We start from the raw sequence: 21,586 nt of genomic DNA, 5'->3' as shown, positions 1-21,586 counted from the left end.
TGCGATCGAGTTAGCTCTGAAACTTGATCCTTTTTCATTGCGAAGGATCGAACATTTTTACGTAAGTTGTAAAGTGCATTTGCAATGAACACTATGCACGTAGATAAAACAGTACTAATAGCCTTAGCCCTCGTAAAATAACCACGAGAACGGAAAGACAGAAATTAATTCCACCTTCTTCCATTCCCCTGGCTATTTTGCAAGGAGCGAGGCCAATAGCAATCTCCGATCAAATATTTTCGTTTTACCTTGGACCATCTCCACTGTCAGTGTCACTATTCATATAATATGCGGAACATTCTCGCAAATCTGAGCCACTGAGCACCCAAAGGACCAAAAGCCTTTTCCCACAGTCTGAGCAATGATTAAAGTCGAGCACATGGTCTAGTAGAATTGGGATGCGTCTCGCTACTTATCCATTTCGCCAAAAAGGCGAGAGGCGTGTAATTTCTGCGATAAGACCTGTGCTTCCATACCGGACGCTGCCACATTGAGGCCAGTGAGGATGTCCTCAGTGACTGCTCCCACCTCATTAAACGCCTCGCCGCTTAGATAAGCTATACCCATCGCCACCGCTAATGCGCTTTAACCATCAACAGATCGCCAAGCCCCCAGCCCGTGTTACCAGGCCGCGCCAGGTCAAAGGCCCACACGGCGCCCGCTGGCGAGCGGGAAGCCCCAGCGCGCGCGGCCGGCGCCACAGACGGGCGTCTCACCGAACGGCGGCAGGATGACCTGTCCGACCACGTGCAGCACGCCGTCGCGGGCCACCAGCTCGCCGCCGCTGACGTCGACGGTGACGGCGGCGTAGCGCTGCGCGCGCGGCGCCAGCGTCAGCCGGCCGTCGCGCCGGCCGAACACGAAGACGGCGTCGTGGCGCGCGTTCAGCCCGGCCCCGGGCAGACCGGCGCGGCACTGCAGCCCGCTCAGCACGTGCACGCGCAGGATCTCTGCCGGGAGAGAACATTGCTGGACGGTGATGACGATCTCGGGCCGACGGGGCACACAGGAGCGGTGTTCGGACGCGGGATGGGCCGGCCTGTGCGTTGATGAACGCTCTGTGAGGGTTGCCGGTAGTGTGGTGGTTAACACGTCTGCGTTAACCACTGCGTGTCTGGGAAACCAGAGGTACGGGGGTTCGATTCCCCGCGGTGCCCGCCCTTCATGCCGGGGTGAGAGGCAGGCGACGCCATATGGCCTCAGCAGCCGAGTGCGTCGTAAAGCCCCAATCACACACACACACACACACACACTCACACACGAACGTTCCGTGACTCAGTTGGCTGGGGCGCCTGCCTTCCGATCCACCCACCCTTGCAGGGGTGGGCTCGAGTTAGGCGCTTGCTGTTTGCCACTGATTGCGATGGTGCGCAACCAGTGACAGCGGCCGCGCCAAAGGTCAGATGACGTCAGGGGGGTGGACGGCAGGGCAGAGCATTACGGCAATTTAAGCTTTTGTCGGAGAATAATGCCGTTGATCCGAAATGTCACGACCAGATGGTGGGGCCAGGACTCACGTAACGAGCCCTGCTTAGCGTGAACACTGATCCCATAAATCCACCCAATCGAATGGTTCAGTTAGTTAGTTAGCTTACTGATTTAGTACAGAGTTTTGAGGCCCGTCAACTGCATTGGTTGGTTGCGCCGCGTAGCTTATTGACATGAGTTTGCGCTTGAAATGATTCAAACATAATATTTAACATTATATTTATCATTAATGATTAATGTTTATACATAAACATATATATATATATATATATATATATATATATATATATATATATATATATAGCGAGTAGTAAGAACTTGGTGGCAATGACAGCAACCAACGGTTCCATTCAAGTATTTTCAACGTTTCCATAGGTGGCATCCCATTATCAGGACGAGAACAATGGTAAAAGTTCAACCAAGTTGCAATTAAATATCAGAACATTCAACCGATATCGCTCGACATAACAACGGCCACAGTCATACAAATGAACACGACCTTTCTGCGCATAAACAGAACAGATTGAAAATGCAAAAAATCACGTGATGAAAGCTCCTTTTGACCCCATATGAAAAAGGCTACCTTATAATTTGCAAAGGATATCTAGACCCATGATATTAAATGATGACTTTTGTTGGTAAATATGAAATGTATTCTAAAATCCCAAGATCGAGAGACTTGCTTGAACGTCCTAATATGGAGAAGTTTTACATGCTAAAGTGTCACACGTAAATGAATGGTGTTGGATGGGCGGAGGGACTGGGATAGCCAGAATGTTGCTTGCACGGTGAGACATTCGAAAATGCTGCTACACTCTGCAATACAAATTACGAAGGTTTGAACTCGCATAAGATACTCCACACGAAGCGCAACAATATTTATAAATGAACGCAGAGGCTGAGCATTTGGGAACCTTGTCTTTAACTTAAGGAAGGATGCGACAGTAAAAGAGCTTTCTAATGTGATTCTAGTGGACAGGAAAGGGCAAAATCCTTGTAGCAAGTCTACAAGCTCATTTTTTTTCAGTCGCATCGACTGTTTTCCAAAATATGGCAGCACCAAATATTTATTTAGCCTTTGGACCTCGTGATTGGTGGGGCTTGACATATTTTGCATCCAAGAAGCTCTTTACTAAACTAGCAGTGGTTGAAAGTGGAAGCCGTTTCTCTCAAAGAATGATATGAGCCGGCCGAATCGAGATCAATCATCACCAAGTCAAGTCAAGGTACAGATAAATATTTGGTGTTGCCATATTTCGGATAACAGTCAATGCCACTGAGAAATGAGCTTGCAAATCTGCTATAATAATCTGATTTTGAAGCTTTAATCTGAACGATATTTTTTCAACTTATTTCTTAGATGTTTTAAATTCATTTATCATATATAAAATCTGTAAATACATTATAATAGATTTTGCCCTTTTCTGTCCCCTAGAATCACTTTAGTTCCTCTTTTACAGTTGTATCTTTCTTTAAGTTAAAGACAAGCTTCCCAAATGCTCAGCCTCTGCAGTCACTTATAAATACTGTTGCGTTTCGTGTGGAGCATCTTACGTGGATTTAACCCTTCGTAATTTGCGTTGAAGAGTGCAGCAAAATCCGGGAAGGCCTGACCGCACAAGCAACATTCTGGCTGTGCCAGACTCTTCGCCTATCTGAGACCTTCATTTGAGTGTGACACTCGCTCTAACATTGAAAATTTTCCATGTTAGGACGTGACAGTGATTCTCTCGGTTTGATGATTTTGAAGACACTTGACATTTACCAACGAAAGCTGCTGTTGAATATCATGGGGTCTGCATGTCCTTTGCAGATTATAAGATAGTCTTTGTCATACGGAGTGAAAAGGATGCTTCGTCGCGTGATTTTGTTGTTGTATTTTTCAATCTGTCCTGTTTATGCGCAGAAAGGTCGTGTTCATTTGTGTAACTGTGGCCGCTATTATGCCGAGCGATGTCTGTTGACTGTTCGAATATCTGAATGTAGCTTGATTGAACTTGTACCTTTGCACTCGTTCTGATGGTGATGCGGAATGTATCGAAACGTTAAAGCTACATAAAAGGTACTGTTGACTGCTGTCCTTGCCATCAAGTTTTTACTACCTTTTACCGTCCGAGCATGTTCCATATGTGAGATCATGGATACATATATATATATATATATATATATATATATATATATATATATATATATACATATATATAAACACGGAGATTATGAATATGTATATATATACATGTAGATATACACACATATAAACATATATACAGACATGCATATATGCATATGTATATATATATATATATATATATATATATATATATATATAGACAAAATACCTCCTTTTAAATATGTTTCACTAAAGACCAAAAAGTTTTGGGCTGAAGCACACTTTATGTTGTTTCGTTCGATGTTTTCTGTGAGTTTTTTGTGTTTCGTTGAAGTCCAAAAATTAAATCTTTAAATTCAGTGACATAAACGGTCGTATATTTGTCCCGTATTCATAAAAAACGTTGCGTTTCAGTTTCATCCTTAAACCAACCAAAGCAGATTTGTTATGTCTTACACGATTAAAAGAACACTTCATACATATTTGATGATTCAAATGAAAACACAATGTATCTCATGAAACAAGTGTAACGGGTCACACAAATCGGGGTTTTTTATCTCTCCCAAATGTGCGAGTGGAACGAAGGATATAAGCTGTTTGTTGAGTGCTGTGGCATGTTGGCGGTTGTATAGGGCTTCTAATGGCATCAGTCGTGTTTTGGTGTGTTGGGTTTTGGTGATTGTTGTGTTCTCGGTGAATTACCTGGCGTCCGTATTGTTTGGTGGCACTGTGTCATGTGCTGTTTTGGAGCTCGTCTCGAAGACGGATAGTATGTCGCTTTGGAAGAAAAGTAGTTGTCACGCCAATGTAGTTTATCCCACGAAGCCTGCAATTGTCGTACGAACAGGAGAATTGATGAACCACACTGTGGCCTTGAAAATGTCCTTGGCCGTCACCTCTTTTTCTGCCGAAAGGTTGCTTGTTTTCCTGTTCTTATAAATGATGGTGAGTTGAAGGTGAACTATCGCACTGGTGCACGCTACGCTGTCTTGAAAAGTTCCCTGAATAATGCGCTCGTGCACTTTGCGAGATAATGACATGTGATTGCGACAGTAGAATTGAATAATGTTTTTGGCCGTTTTGTCTTAGCTTTAGTTTTTGGTTTTCGTTCTACATGCCTTTCAATTTGATCATCGCTGTTTACCTTGGAAACCCCGTTCTTGGACGCAATCTGCATTAATGTAACGAACTCTGCGTACAAACATTCCCGACAGGAACAGTTGTTAGTAGTTCTCCCTTTGAAGGCACTGATCACGAGGTCCTTTTTTATCTAAACTGGTATTTGAAAGCCCTTTGTACCGAGACGACTATCACCCGAAATGTAGCCAGGAACACCCGCTAAAGACCTACGGGCTTATCAAGCCCGCATGCTGCGGGCCAGCATCAGCCGCTCCAGTCCGGAATGATCTTATTGGCGAGATGGGAGAGGGCCTGACCGGGCGTCAGTCGAACATGGAGTGAAATGTACCGCACGGAGGAATGCGACGCATGGCCAGGTCGACGCCATACCCCAGGTCACGTGCGTGTAAGTGCATGGTAATATTCGTCCTTGCTGCGAGTGTAGCACGCGAAAGTGATGCAGAGACACGCGTCATCCGAAATCAAATAACGTGCTTGGCGACTCTCGCCAGGGGCTGCCCCTGCTGGTATCCAAAAATATCCCGACCACCGCACGGTCCACTAAGTCAGCACGTGCTGGCAACGGCGCACTGACTGCAAAGGATACGGAAATATCTGACGCCTGAAAGCATTTCGGAGTAGTCGGATGTACATTTCCCTTGTTAAATTACAACTGTAGTGGATGCTTCATGAGACGTCAAACCGAAAATGGCTGAACTTACATATAACAAGAGGGACGGGCTAAACGAAGATATCAGCCGTTTTGATGTATAGGATGCAATTGTCAAACGTTTCAGGACAGTGCCCAGTCATAAGTGAACAGGGCTTGAGGTGTTCTGTAGCAACCTGCGTTTTAACCCCACACACGACTCGGGTGATCACAGCCTGCCAGCTCAACCGTCCGCGCTTCGTTCCGCCCTTTCCACGATGCTGTACATCGGAGGATAAATAGCTGAGATGGAAGCGTGCTTGATTTCCACGCGTGAGGCCCGGCCTCCGTTCCGGCACGGCACCATGACCTCCGGGCGCTTATATAACCCTTGTGATCGCTGGCGCTCTACTATGGGTGACGCGACCACGTCCGCACCGTGCAGCCCTCTCACATGAAGGCGCCGTGTGTCGAGTGTCAGAAAGTCTTGACTGAATGATGGCGCTGATTTTCTTGGGAAGTGCACTATGGCTTGATAACAGGCGCGTTATTGGCTTATGCTCAGTGCGGGTCATACGGGTCAAGGAGACCTTTCGGTTTGGCGGCCTGTGTTTGAGCACCTCTCATCACAGTGTCGCACATCGTGTATTAAGATGTGGTAGTCCGCGTGGTTGATTGGTTGAGTTTCTCTTTAATGGCAGGTTCGGCACCGATTTGGAACATGTTCTGTTTTCCATAGGCCTGACGTCTTTAAAGCATAAATTTCGTTTAACGTTCACTCGTGTCAGGGAGCGCGACTTTAAAGTGTGGGGAATTATCACGATACATGGCCACCAATGCTCCTTTGATTTCGCCGCTTCAAAAGTACTGGTAAACTGTACTGGTAAATTGTACTGGTAAATTGCAGGTCGATTTTTCAGTATGCCAGCTCATATTGCCACAAATACTAGGAACACTGGGCTCTTCCGCTTCTATCGGGTGTAATGAATGTTGCATGCTTATCTAGCTGGGGCACACATAAAACGTTTGGACATTTGGCATTCCCTCTCCAGTGAAAATCTAAAAGCGTGCAAACGGTGTTGTGTCGTTGATTGCACCTGTCCTGAACGCTGTGTCTAAACGACACAGATGTGTGACCCCAAGGAAGCCAGTTGCCAGACCCCGTCATGTCACAAGTTCAATCAAGCTTAAAGATGTCGACGTGTTTAAACCACCCGTCCTTATTTTTGCGATCGCTGGTCTTATCGCTTGATCACATGCATAGCCGGCCGCGTAAATTCCGCCCACGATGCATTAACTGCGTAATGGCGGCACCGTCCACACGCAGGACAGTTTGAAAACCACCGACAGGGCCCGACAGTTTGAAAACCACCGACAGGGCCGGACTGAAGCTCGGCTAAAGCGCCGCGGTGCGGACAGCCAGCACCCGGAGCAGACGGCCGGCCGTCAAAAGGTCAGCCCAGCGGCGCAGGTCATTGGCGTTGGTGGACGAGACGGTGGCTCCGGACAAGGTCGGGCTTGGAGGCCCTCAGACAACCTGGTTAGCTCTGATGTGCAACGGCAGGAATTTTAAGGAAATGGAGTGGATTCACGGAGGGGGCGAAAAGCTGTGGCTAGTAAGCCACCGCACGGAGATGGTCGCATGCTAGCCAGAGACACAAGTGCATGTGCTAAAAATTAGTTTCACACAGAAACGAAGAATTGTAAATTCATTGGACATTCAGCTGTGTATCATCAAACCAGGACGTGAACCTGGGGCGTTCAAATCGCGTGGTGTTTGCCAGTTAGCGCGAGTAGCGTGCATTTAACCCAGCTATCCGATTTTTTAGCAACCACGGCCACATCACACATAACTTTGGAAACACGAATGGCAGCGCGTGACCCTGCTTGAATGCATTGCCTTACATATGATGCCAGCATGAAAAGGCTTAAACCCCTGGTTTTTCAGCATTAAATTCATATGCAGAAAGTAATCGAACTTTTGCATGCCGGGAAGCACTGGTTAAGCGATCATGTTAGGCGCGTGTTGGAAAATGTTATGGGCAGACGCATGATAAACGCAGCTGATTGCTGCGCATCTTCGTTTAGCGAGTACTTTCTGCTATGCTCAAGCTCGGGTATTCTCGGCAGAAGAATTCATCATTATTATTGTATTGCAGCCTGCAGCCAAAGGAAGAACAGCACACATGCTTCAGGCAGGCCACCAGGCACCTTGCATTAGGCGAGTACCTGGTGGTTGTTCCACTCACCTCTCGTCCGCTGCAGGCTTTTGGGCAGCTTGATGCGGCCGAACGCCTCGTTCGTGGGAGCAAACACCGTCATCGCCGTCCAGTTCGCAATCTCTGCGCTCAGACCCGTCTGATCCAATACTGGAAGACATGGAATGCAGTCACAAATAGCTCAGACCTGCTTTTTCTTTTCTTCAAAGAAAAACACGCGGGGTGCACGTGGGACGGGTCGGTGGACCGGTGTTGAAAGAGGATAAACAAACACCTGAAAGAAAGCACAAAGCTGGTACGTAACACTGATAACGTACGTCTCGAAACGCAGCCACCAAGGTACGCCTGGCGAGCGATTAATGGCGGCTGACGCTGGCGCGGAGCGAATTCTACTGGGATCAGAAGAATCGCATATGCATATAGTGGCATAACTGAAAAAACGCGACACAAAGATATGTGAGCATGGAAAACTACAACGTTCAACTTAGTTCTGTGAGAAGATGACGCGGCAGAAAATGCGAGGTATTCAGGCCCATATGCTACCATGCCAGTTCTCTAAAAACAACTCAAACCATATCCCACCGGTCAGCAAGCAGCATTGCTGTAACGTGTCGCTGTTACCCTTCTGACGCAACGCTTATGCATCAAGGTAGCCTCCCCTTCACCAGTTACCTCCACTCTCTGCGAACATCTAGCCTCCTTTCCTGAGTCCATTTGCCCCCTACGAAGCCTATAATTGCGTTCTAAATTCTTTCATGTCTCAGCCAAACTCAGCATGCCCTTTTCATCACATACTAAAGACTTGACTGCGATACCAGCGTATCATGGATCGCTGTGTTTCCATGCAATTTCTTAGAAAGGTGCTCTGGAGGCTTTGTCACACGGTTCGTTCTCAGCAGCTTCAGCTCTGGTCGCCATGAAAGCCCTAGCTATGTCACTTTTACTTAGCCACCATTCCACAGACGTCGGAAATTCGTTCATGTGAAAAAAGAATGACCTTGACAGACTAAGTTTCGGAGAGGGTTTATAATTTATGTAGGATACGTAAGACTATCTTACTACCTGTTCATCGGCGAAAAGGTCACAAGATCCATACGCACCATTCGACCTCTCAAACGCGCACTTGACAACACCTGTCCATTCAACTGTGGAAGGTAACGAACACCCAGTCTCCAACCCTTTCACAACAAACACAGGTGCAAAAGAGTGAAAAACGTACGTGCAGGATCCCACTCGGGGTCTCTTCGGTTTAAATGCACAAGGGTTTGAAATCTAGCGCACGTGGCGAGTACCATAAGCCAAACCTGCCCTGCACCTACGCTAGCCAAATACTGAGGTATAAAGCCCCCACCATCCACTGACTTCAGACGAGCACTGCTGACACACTTGACATTAAAGAGAGTTTTCCACATTTGCATGGAGTTTTGAATTGAAATAGTGGTCTTGAGCACGTTCCTAAGCAGTTCACAGCCCCGCCCTTTTTGAGATCTAAACCGCTCTCTTTTCTGAGCTGCAGGCCCATGCAAAGGGGAAAGTTTTCTGGGAGAGTATTTCAAAGTCGCCTCGACATTAATGATCCCATAATGACGTCATTCATATCTGTCAGTCGATGTCCCACGCGGCAATTCAAGCCGAGGAAGATATAATGATCGAGGCGTTCATATATGGCGTTCGTGGGCACGATTTCAAAATATAACGGCCATCAATTGCCTCCCAATCACTGCTGTGTGAAATGCAATGACGTAATCAAACAATGACGTATCGAAGAACATATTTACTAAACAGAGAGACTGTCTTGTCTAAGGGAATCTTTTCCACTTAGGAGTATGCCAGTGGGTATATATAGGTATATAGGTATAGCCGTAAACGGTATGTATAAAAAGGCATGGGTAAAATGTAAAGGTAAGTGAGCTTATTTCATCCCGACTGATGCTTGGTTCAATATCTCTAAATGTGAAACATTCCCACTAGCCTGTTCTGCTCCGGTGAACTAACGATACGCTATTAATGGAACACAAATTGCAACCGCTCATTCTTTCCACCTGCAGTCTCAGGCATCCTCCATAATTAACAACAACCCAATTACATGAAGGCGCTCGGCAATCTGTTGCCTCTGCAGATTGGCGGAAAGATGCTGAACTCGTTATTTAGTGGCACTTGGAGTGAGCACCAGGACGGGTGCATTGACATGCGAGGTCCCGGGGCGACCGACTGACACGGAAAGTCTAGCTGTCAACTGGCCAGCGAGGACCAACACAGACCTGGGGCGGTAGCTCGACATCATGTGCGGGGCGTCAAACTCGACGGTCTCCTCTGGGGAAAGAGCAGGGACACCATTATCGGCTAGCTGGAGGGAGCAAGTCGGGCGGTGAGCTCAGGCAGCGAGCTTCGCTTAGCAGTACCCTGGACCTAAAGGGATCCAAGAACGATTCGAAATAAATTTATGCTCACAAATAGTTTCAGTGTCGGTTCAGGCTCTCCGCGACCGCTTCGATGCTCTGCGGCAGTGCCAGCCAAATCCTCGCTCGAAGTACCGCCAGTGGGCTCGGTAAAATGTAAGTCTAGGCAGCCAATGCTCCAATAGCTTTTTCAGGAAAGCGTATGTTCTAATTTGTTTTCCGTTTGACTGTGTGTGTGTGCGTGTGTGTGTTTTAACTTGACTTTTGCTCCCGTGCTGGTCCGCTAAATTCATGTTACCTTCATATTCTGTAGTGTGCTACATGTCAATAAATGAATAGCGAGATAACTGAGAATCGGTGCACCACTCCCTTTTTACCTCTTTGCTACCCCTTGCCTTGCATTTCCTCTGTTATTCTTTTCTACGTGTCTTGTTTTTATCCACTGACTTCCGAGCGTCATTCTGAGTCGTCTCTCACCCTTAGTCTCTCACTGCGAACCATCCAATGGATGCACACCGTTGCTCAGGCATGAGCTAAACGCCTTACATCACCGACTTCTTCAGCCGCTCGTCTAAGTGGTGCTTCTGACCTTTCGTGTGGCTGACCTTTTGCAGCTAGTGCCGCCGGTACACGGGCTCTCAGACTTCCCAGAGTTTTGTGCTGCGTCTGGCCGCATTGAGCGAGGTCTGACAGGCGACGCGTTTGATGAGTCATGTACCACTCAGCCCGCACCGAGCTAGTGACCAAGCTACACATCGTGGTGTTAGAACCATGCATATCCAAAACAGGTTCAAGGTACGAAGCATGCGGCCTTGATTTGACACACAGTGGCGGATTGTCAGCGCGGGTTAGTCCGTCCATTTTCCCCGCTGAAAAGCGAAGACACATCTAGATGTTCAGTTGATGAGGCTCAGCTTAAGGTACTTCAGTTTTCAGATAACAATCAGCTTCTCGCGCGTTTGCTCCATTGTTCGAATTAAACGCTTCGTTGCTTTCGGTAGATCATAAATTACTTTGCCTATAGTCGTTTAGTTTAGTTTAAGCTGGCTAAGGCTTCGTAAGTTCCTCAGTGCTATTGCAAGAAATACTATGCACCTAGATAAGGCAGTAGTAATAGCCTTATTCCTCGCAGAAAGACCAGGAGAATGGAGATGAAGATGCGCTGATATTTCGGTGTCATGCCTTTATCTGAACAAATGGCATAAATTGTTTTATTATCTAAGTATTTTATCGAAACGAATTACATTTTTACTACCCTTTTGATAAAGGTATGTTGCCGAAATACCAACACAACTAGATCTCCTTTCTCTCAATCATTTTCCGAGGAATAAGGCTGTTACTACTGGCTTATCTACAGCTAACGTTTCAAGGACATTCGTTCCCCATTGTCAAAGCAATGTTAGATAGCCGGACGGAAAAATTTCGAATACGAAAAAAAACGACGCATGCTCTACGAAAATCAAAGGTGGACCATCAGTTAACAGATTATACATCCGACCATGAGGTCAAATGACAAACACATACAAACACACACACGTCACTTTTCCAGCCTGTTTGTCACCATCGCAAGTTCGAGTTATCGAATTGACCTGCTGTCATTGGCTGACTGAACAGGTCCAAAGCGATGCACGACCTAAGCTGTTTGTTTAACGCGCGCCCAGTAGCCAGTTGGATACCCTCCGCTTGGGTGGGGTCAGTTTGACCTCCCGAGATCTCAGAAACTATGAGAGATACAGACTCCAAATTCGCAGAGTGTATTGGCCTGAACGTGAACTCATTTAGGTCAAACTTTGAAGTCAATAGGTTGTGATGCTGTGATGTTGTGATGCTGATGCTAGGTCAAACAAGGTCAAACTCCAGTTTGGTCTCCAAAGTGCTTCAAGAACCTAGATACCTGTTCTAAGGGAAAGGTCACATGCTCATTGAAGGCCAGCAACCTTGTTTGAAGGCCATGGTGACCAAAATCATGCAATACTGCTATGAATTTTACATTTGAATAAGCGACAAAGGTTACGATAGGCAGCATGTTCCCAACAAAATGCTGACCTGGGTCATTTTAGGTCAGTGGCCTATTCCGACCTTTAGGAAGTCCGTGGATGATGTATAATGTGGCTCCTCTTATCAATCAATCCGAAATGAGCACCAGAAACTATCTCATACGGCAAACCCTACATTAATAAAACAGGTTGATTTTAACATTGGGCTTATCTTTATACCTGATCCTAGGCCAATGGAATTTGTTTCTTCAATTTGCGTTGCCTAAGAACGTCGCTCAGATATGTATGGCTTTGTCTAACACGCCGTTGTTGCATCAGGTTAAACGATTCCCCATAAATCAACTTCGCTGAATCTATGGCCTGAACTTGCCTGCCGTAGGTCAGCGACCTTACGAGGTAAATCTAAGTTTTTGATAGCCAAACGATCCACTATTCAATCGCTCACAGCTATGCAAAATTTGGCGCAGCTAAGCCAAGTCATTGGGAAACCATTCCGGAAAAAACCTTCGGAGTCAGTTTGATTCTCACCCGAGCGTGTGTTAAGCCAGACATTCTTTCTCTGGTGATGATGGCTTCGAGAATTTATAAATGGCGTTTGTTGCGGCATGGTTTAAGATTCAGTGTGTTTTCAGTTAGGTCAGAGCATAGGAGTTTTGTGTTGTGGGTTTTGCGCAGATGTTGGTCTGGCCAGGTACATTATCATGCGTCATGATGGAGATGTGGTCATTCCAATATCGATCGATTTGCGGAACCGGCAAGTTCCGTAGGGGCATTAAAATTAATTAGTTATAATGGTGCGCTTTATTTAGTTTTAGTCTGCGGTTATTAATGAGCAAATGCATGAACCGTTCAAGTTTGTGGTGTGTGCTGAACGAGCTGGAGCAATATTTTAGAGTGCGTCGTAGAGACGAACGCATGACGGCCATGCGAAACGCTCTGGATATTCGCTATCCGCATTCATGTATTTACCAGCATCAGTGGGTTTACGGTGCATTTTAGTCACAAAAGATCCGTTAATCGCAATCACATAAATGTCAAGAAACGGTAAGCCTTTGTCGACGTTCAGGTCAGTCGTAAATCGTAGTAGCGATTGCCGCTGCATATCGGCCTGCAGTTGGTGAAGGTGGGTTTTGTCTCTGACACCAACAAATATGCCTTCGACATGTCTGCAGTAAATGTGCGGTTTAGGATCACGTCTTTGAGGACACGGTTCTCCAGCCAACACATGTACATATTCGCAAACAAGCATCCGAGCGGGAACCCCATTGCAACACCATGTACTTGACGGTACAGTTTTCCGGTTGAAAGACGAAACGGTGCCCCTGTGGTGCAGTATCAGAGCGTTTTTGAAGGAAAGATAGTGAGAGATTCCGTGGTGGCAAGGTTGGATAATCCTTGAGCCTTCAGCAAGGTTTGGTTTTCAACTATGTATAAATAAATAAATAAATATATATACATATATATATATATATATATATATATATATATATATAATAGCCAACTGATACGAATAACCATAAACAAACAGATTTATGGCGTACCGAAAACAGCGAAGAACTTAATTCGAACAATCGACAAAACGCGCAAGAAACTGATTAAGTGTGCATTAATTTGCCCTTGCATATAACAAAACCTCCATATAAATACATATATATATATATATATATATATATAATCTCGGCATATTTATAATCCTATAATCTAATCTTTTATGCATATTTGATTCAAAATGACCGCTGACTCAGTATTGACCAGCACTTTTATGCATTGTTCGGGTTTCCGAACTTTTGACCTAGCGTCATCGTTTAGATCAAATATTGTTCGCGTCTAATCTCTCATATATTTGCCAATCTGTGCGTTTTCAAACTTTGAGGTATTATCCCATGCCGGAAAAGTTTAAATGGCACAAGAAGTAAGTTTTCATATTTTTAGAATACAATTGTACGTTAATTCCTGGAAACATATTTTCGTACAGAGAAGACAAATGAAGCATGACCAATTAAAGAAGGACCAAATCGTAGTATTGCTGTGATTTATATAGAATACACCCATAATAAATACACGGATACATTGCCACAGTTGCATCTATAGTATTCACCGCCCACCACATAATAACTCAAGGGTTGTGCAAGAATATATTTGTCTCTTTTGGGCTGGAGAGAGTTCGTTAATAAGTAGGTTTTACGAAATTTGGATGTGTCTTCTGTCATTGCACATCTGAAGAATGTCAGTGTTGCTCGGCAGTTGTCGTGTTAATGCACTGTCACGTTCGTGCCGCATGTGCTCCAGAGGTGCTCCGTCTCATAAGTGAACTGTCAGGTGTGATGGTTGTTGTGGTCATACCAATATAATGTGTCAATTACAACTTACAATACACCATGCACCTAAAATGCACCTATGTAAAAACAATGATAAGCTAAAATGCACCAATGTACAAACAATAGCGGACTAATATGCCCTAACGTCGGAGTCAATATAAGTGCAATATCGAAGGCTTCAAACTTCGTCCCACACACTACCTTGGTGCAACCACGACCCTCACGACGCCTGACAGTGCACTTACGTGACGGGCCACCTCTGGAGCACATACGACACGAACACGGCAGGACATTGGCAGGACAAGTGACGGACAACACTGACATTCTTTAGACGCGCAAGTACAGATGAAACCTTCAAATTTTGGAAATAACAGTTATTAACAAACTCACTCCAGCCCTAAGCAGACAGACGAATTCTTGCAAAACTCTTGAGTTATTAGGTGGTGGGCATTGAATGCTATGTGTGATTGTGGCAATATGTTCGTGTTTTTGTAGGATATCCATCATTGGTGTATTTACATATTTTCAAAATGGGATACAATTTTTCTTATTTTAATTAAACATGGTTTATTTGTCTTCTCGGTACTAAGGGGTGTTTACTGGACAGCAATGTACCGTTTTCATCTTCAAAAACTCAAAACTAATTTCTTGCGCCATTTATATTTTTCCGACGGTGAGATAGTATCTCGAAGCGTAAGAATGCACAGATTGACGAATATATGAGTATTGTTGCACCAGCATTCCGTATTTTCCCTTTGGTCTTTTTGATTAAACATGCATGTATTTATATATATATATATATATATATATATATATATATATATATATATATATATATATGTGACAAATATCACATATCTGAATGCGTAATCGATGCTGCACCAAGCATGTGGCCGAGAGGGAAAGGGGAGGCGGCTACCCTCTTTGGAGGCTCTGGAGTGCCAGGAATTAACCCGCCAGAACTGCTTTTTAATGTATGTGCTACGGATGGATCTGTGCTGTGCTACGAAATGGATCAAAAGTGAATGAAACTTTTACGAGATTCCCAGACACGTCTAAGGTTCTTGGATCAGCTAGGGGGCCATTGCTGGCTTGAAATGGATCCCTGTGTGAAAGGGAAATTACCCCATCGGAAAAGTGAGCTTCATGGCCATCAAGTAATCCGTGGGATCCAATCAGGTTGTGGGGTCCACTCACACTCTGACAAATTTTCGTCCATCTTGGCGAAATTAGAACACCGTGCATGCGTTGGCAATTTCTAAAAACTTAATCCACAGGCTGCGAGGCAGGAAGTTCATGTATATATTTCTGTCCATTAGCACGCACTTAAGGGCCTGTAAGTATGACATGTCCTGAAGGGGTGAAGGATGGGGCGAAATTTTTCCCTTCTCGCTATTTTTGGTCCAAGTAGAGTACGAGTGACGAAGTATTTGCAAAAATAATGCCTGAGAGCTTATCTTTTAAATGCTCCCTCACGCGGCCCGCTCAGAGCCATGGGCCAAGTAGCTCAGAGCCAAACGATGTCAGCGATCGAAACTTCATGTGGGCCGGCGTTAACAGATGAAAATTATCTATCACAAAAACACCATCATTTCTACGCCGCCAAGCGAATCAGTTTGCGAGGAAGCTCAAAATCAACGAACCGTGCCACATATTTGTGACGCGAATCCTGACACGAGCGACTTGTCAACTTGTCGAAGCCAACTTGAGCCCTCGTTGATGACAAGTAGCAGGGTAAACCCAAAAAATCACAATGTCTTCAAATCACCCAACTCGATAAGGGGTGACAATTTTCAGCCGTGACTGCTACGAAGCTCCTGTCGTCACACAGCCGGCATCTGAGTGTCCGGACTGTCGGCTGGAGCCTCCCTGACTGAGTTTGAGATCGGAGTCCGGTCCGCATTTTACTGTGGCTGCAGTCTGCCCCCCCCCCCCCCCCGCTGCGCCGTGGCTGCTCTCCTGGCGGACTTCCACGAGCTGGAACTGCAATATCGGCGAGCAGTTCTGCAGCACCCCGGACCGATCGTCATCATGGGTGATTAAAGTTGTAATTTACTGGACACTGGTAGTAACGTTGCAATGAACCAGTTAAATGAGACGCTCCGATCGTTTCATCCGCACCAGTTTGTCGGAGAATCCGCTTTTTCGTCCGGGTCGCTTTAAGACGTAGTTATTTCTAATTTAGATAACGTCGTTCGGCGTGTTGGAGCTTTTCACTGCGCTTTTAGCCCTCGCCATTTTGTTCGCACGCTCTTAGTTTGCCAAGGTGTCGTGTCAAGCCTCTCCGTACCCATACTTAACCAATGAAATGAACTGATCACGTTTGTTTGCTTCGTGATTTGTACCATGTCGACTGGTCCGGTGTTTATAGGCTCCCATCAGCCGCTGACATGTGGTCTCGTTTGCTTCATTGTCTTACACCAATCATCGAAGAACACGCTCCGATCAAACTAATGTCATTGATAAATCCAGGCGCACCAGCCGTCATCCCGGTGACCCTTGCCTTCATAGCACAGCGGAGGAGTGTGCTGCGTCACGAGGGGAGGTCGCCGGCTTTCCGCCCAGTTGTTGCGGTCCGTCCGCTGTTAGCGGGAAAAAGAGCAGTGCTCGCAGCCTCCCAGCCGCGACCCCAGACGAGATGAATTCCTATTTTGTCGATGTCGGCTCCCGTGTTGCAGCCAACCTGGCCGGTCTCGGAGGAACACCTGACGTTTTATGTCGCCTGCCCAGGGTGGGCGCTTGCGGTTTTTGGGTGACTGGCACGACCCTCAGCGGGCCGCATGAGGTCATGTTCTCCACGAAACGTTCCGGGCCGTGTGAGCCTGATGGCGTTTGTATTGGTATCCTACCCTTCTCTTTTGACGTCGCTGGTTCTATCCTTTCCGTACTTCAACACCTGCCTCACCCCCGCAATTTTGCCGATTCCTGGAGGCACCCCCTGGTTGATCCCGTTTTCAAATCCCGGGATTCAACTCAAGTCTCCATTTACCGTCCTATTTCTGTTGTTTCTATCATGGCCAAGACTGTCGAGCGTGTGTTGCGACGCTAAGTGTTTACCTACATGCTCGATAATCATCCTCTGCCATCATCCCAACAAGGTTTCCTTCCGTAACATTCCACTGAGGCTGCTCTGCTCACGTGACCAACCGCATCTATTCCAACTCGGATCGTGGCCATCTTTCACTCCTGTGCCTCTTGGATCTCAGTGAATTTTGCGATGGCATTCCTCATGATCAGCTACTTTCCAAGCTCCAGCCATTTAAAACCCGGCTTGGTTCTCCTCCCATTTTTTATCATTCCCAGTTAGACTGCATCTTTTCTTCTCCTGGTGACAGAGTGGTCTCCAAGTCCCTCGCCAATACCATGGGACTCTTCCAGGGATCAGCCCTTGGTCCTCTCTTATTCAGATCTTCGCCAACGACCTCAACCTGCACGCGTCGGACGCTCATGTGACCCAGTGCACAGACGACACCCAAATCCTCATATCCGATGTTAAACGCAACCTTCCGTCCCTCATTCAGCGTATGGAAACCACCCTGTCTTCCCTAGCATCGTGGTTTCATGCCCACTGTCTTAAGCTAAACGCATCAAAAACAGATCTTCCTCTCCTTGGCACCCGAGAGAACATCTGCGGACTTTTCCCTGTCAGCGGACGGGTCGGTGGAGAGACCGTTCGGGAGAGCCTAACCGTAAAAAGTTGGGTGTGCTACTTGACCGCCACCTGAGCTGGGACGCACGCGTCAGTGATGTAGTGCGCTGCACCACACGCTCGACAAATTTGGCCATTATAGGAAAAACAGAAATAGGACGGTAATTGGAGACTTGGCTTGAATCCCGGGATTTGAAAACGGCATCAACCAGGGAGTGCTTCCAGGAATCGGGGTATCACAGGAGGTGGAGCAGGCGTTGAAGTACGAAAAGGATAGAACCAGTGCATCGAAGTCCCGATAGGTCTCCGCCACCTGAGACATTTCCTCCCGAAGCGAAAGCTGCTGACCATAGTGCAGTGTCTAGTCATCTCGCGCGTGAAATACTGCATTTCGGTTTATGATCAGGGTCCGGCTGTAAATGAGGCGAGATTGCTTGAAGTAGCTAACCTCGCTACCAGAGTAGTTACTGGCCACCGGAAGTATGACCACGTGTCTCGCGCACGGGATGACCTGCACTTTGCCACGCCTCCCCAAATGTGTGCAGTACAAACTGTTGTCGCTGCGCACGAAGTCTGTGAGCGAGATGAGCCTAAAGGTCTTGCCTGTTTGCCTCAAACATACGCTGACGCTGGGACCAGTGACAGAACTACCCTCATGGACCATAACCTGCGCCCCCGGCGACGCGCTCGGCGGTAGGGCAGCGGTCCTTTGCATACCGATCGGCGTCTATCACTAATGAGTTGCCGGAGGATGTTCGAAGACGGAATTCAACAAGCTCTAAGCGCGTCGCCAGGTTCTTTTTTGAGCGATAGGGTTATCTCATACTGTTGTTCGTGCATGCATTTATGCAGTGTCCTAGAATTGCCGACTTTAGGTGTAAAGCAATACCCTATGAGGAGGAATTTTTCACTCCTTTTCCCCATATTTTATGTGAATTTTTCACTCCTGCCTGACATTGCCTAATCGCACATGCCAAACCCCTATTTCCCTTTCTGAGGTTTTCAGATGTCATCCAAAACCGAGCTCACTTGAAACCACCAAGCATAAACGAGGCTTCGCAGAACCTGGACATCTATGGCTATGTCCTGCCTCACCAACATCTGAATCATGTCTTTGCATGCACAGAGCAAGGGCGCCAGGTACCTCTAAGCCCAAGAACCCCAACGACCCCAGCCGCTTGCACGCATTAAGTTTGGTTTGTTTACAAAAAGCATCACAATCTGCAGCTGTGCGCCAAATGCAAGGATTTCACGCATCCCTTTTTTTGGTCTCACCACCACACCACGAAAGCAGAGCCTCGAGCAAACATCAGCAAGGCCTGGTAGAGAATTTTACTCTAGGTACTTCTTTTTTCCCGAGGTAACTCGATCACTAATTGCATCACTCCCGAAATGCAAGAGTGAAAAGTTCAAGAAATGCCTTTTAAATTAAACTTACGAGAGGAATATCATTATTTGAGCACTTACGTTAACAGATTTTAAGCCAAATCAGCTGCTTACAAAATTTTTCGGGAAAAGCACCAGTGTTTTTATTTATTTAGCTACTTATGTTTTTTTGGGTATCATACCAGTGTGACACCACTTTACTCTTTCTGCCTTTTCGATTGTCTTTACATACCATCTGTTTGATGCCATCTTTAGGTACCATCTGTTGCTTAAAATGTTGACCAATTTCTCTGCAAGATGCTCCAAGTGCAAACTTGTGTGTATTTCATACAAAAATTGGATTAATTCGCCAGCCGCCCAAATATGTTTGATATACACCCAAGCGTGAACCATTCACAACGAATGATGGAGACAATCTGAAGCACGGGACATATTTTACCGCCATCTTTACCCTCTTAAACCTTCGGTGGACTGTTTTTTGGGTTCATGGCGGTGCTCAGTAAAAAGTCCAAGCTCTTCGAGTGTCTGACTTGCCAGGCTACCTGGCAAGGCTTAGAATATCCTTGCCGAATGCTGCCTCTGTATGGCAGCATTAGAATACGCTGCCATATAGAGCCTTGGGACAGACCTGACGCAGCTAACACAGAAGTGTTTAATGGCCAAATTCTGCCCAGTGGAGATGTTTATCATGCGCACTTCTTACTTGTTTCGGATTTTAATCTCGAAGGTTGGTGGGCATGATTGATATTTATATTTGGGGGTGAGTCGGATGACTCTGTTTGCCAGCAGACCATGCAAAAGGTACTGAATTTTTGTTTTCGGGGAGCAGGAAGAAGCCGGTAAGTCTCCTGTGGACCAAGTAATTGCTTATCTTACCTGCTTTCAACCATAATTGGTAACCATTTTCTGTTTTAATGCATCGAGTTTTGCCATAAGACAAAGTATGATGCCACAAGGCATGCAATGGGCTTATTTTGTTCCATGTCCTGGCTATTTGCCCCAAATTTCTTAGTGGTCCCTCATGGCTGCTTTAACCAGATGTTTGCTTTAGTTGTCATGGTTTACTGACTGGCAAATGACTGTACTGTATATATGCACTATATTTTTAAAACAGGGATACTCTAAGCTGCATAGCAATTATAACATGAGTTTAATATTGGTATGTAACAAATAGTCCGACCACCCCATTTAAAGTGTGAAGCCAACATCTCAAACTCTGTCATTAAATAGGAATAAGCAAGCCCAAATGGATGCATTTGCAGCATCTGAAAAGGCAAGCAGCAATACTGGCATGGTCATCTAAAAGTTATGTCATTTTTGGAGAGGAGAGATTGTCTTGTCGAGCATACCCATTATTGCCCTTTACATAGGCTAACCATGAAAATCAAAATAAGCTGTTCAAAGTGATTTAAAGTGTCTTGATTTGCATGTTGTCAACTTTGTCTGATGTCAACAAGCATGCACAAATGAAATGGATAAAAAAACAAGTTGAAACCAGCCAAAAACTAGCTTTAAATATCATGTTTTTATCACAAGTGCAGCTGTCAACAGATAGGTGAGTTGAGGTGATGTTCATCATATGGGCTACTCTAAGTTAGGTTAAGTTGGTCAAGTGCATGGCAAGTGGCAATAGGAATTGCGCAAGAATCAGTAACTCACAACTGCTGCTACAAACTGGTTATACAGGAAGAGATGATGTAAGGTCTCTTTAGGCTAGGCATAGGCTACTTTCATGGAAATAAGCATTGGTATTTTGTCAGAAACAGTGACAAAATGTTTGTCTTCCCTGACCCCACCTTAACAGAAGCCAGAAGTATGTATACTCTGTTTGACTTGGTGATGGGCTGATATGCAAGAGTCCGATGCTTTTTTGTTTGAGTGTTTTATGCTTGTTGAATTTTCTGTTGCTATATTGTTATTGAATTGCTTTGCTTTGTTTTGTTTTAGAAGTGCTGTGGAAGGGAATTAAAAAATGCGGCATCAAAATATTGGTGTTAATAATTCGTTGTGCTCATAATACTGTCATGAAATTACTGTGCTTTAACACACGCCCGGTTGGCCGGGTAGACACTCTTCGCTGGGGTGTGGGGGGTCAATTTGAACCCCTCTCTGAGATCTCGTGAACTAAGAAAGCTAGAGACACCAAATTTATGGGGTGTCTTGACCTATATGTGAACTCACTTAGCTTGAGGCCTCAGCTTCCTAGGTCATGACCTTCAGGTCCAATAAGGTCAAACAAGGTCAAATTCCAG

At 45.8% G+C, this 21,586-nt stretch overlaps 1 protein-coding gene across 1 annotated transcript in view; it reads right to left on the bottom strand.

Moving 5' to 3' along the window:
• Positions 1-575: 575 nt before the first annotated feature.
• LOC119105296 (transforming growth factor-beta-induced protein ig-h3) overlaps positions 576-21,586 on the bottom strand; it is a 131,775-nt gene continuing 110,764 nt past the window's right edge. The window contains exons 12-15 of the mRNA XM_037228763.1: positions 7,903-7,930; positions 7,616-7,735; positions 843-950; positions 576-661 (exon numbers count right to left, since the gene is read on the bottom strand). Coding sequence (XP_037084658.1) covers positions 576-661; positions 843-950; positions 7,616-7,735; positions 7,903-7,930 — 342 coding nt within the window. The remainder of the gene's footprint in view (positions 662-842; positions 951-7,615; positions 7,736-7,902; positions 7,931-21,586) is intronic.

The sequence above is a fragment of the Pollicipes pollicipes genome, unplaced genomic scaffold (assembly GCF_011947565.3).
Source record: "Pollicipes pollicipes isolate AB1234 unplaced genomic scaffold, Ppol_2.1 Scaffold_6138;HRSCAF=7277_pilon_pilon_pilon, whole genome shotgun sequence".
Taxonomy (NCBI): Eukaryota; Metazoa; Arthropoda; class Thecostraca; order Pollicipedomorpha; family Pollicipedidae; genus Pollicipes; species Pollicipes pollicipes.
The sequence above is the reverse complement of the archived record's forward strand: the minus strand, read 5'-3'. Positions and strand labels throughout refer to the sequence as shown.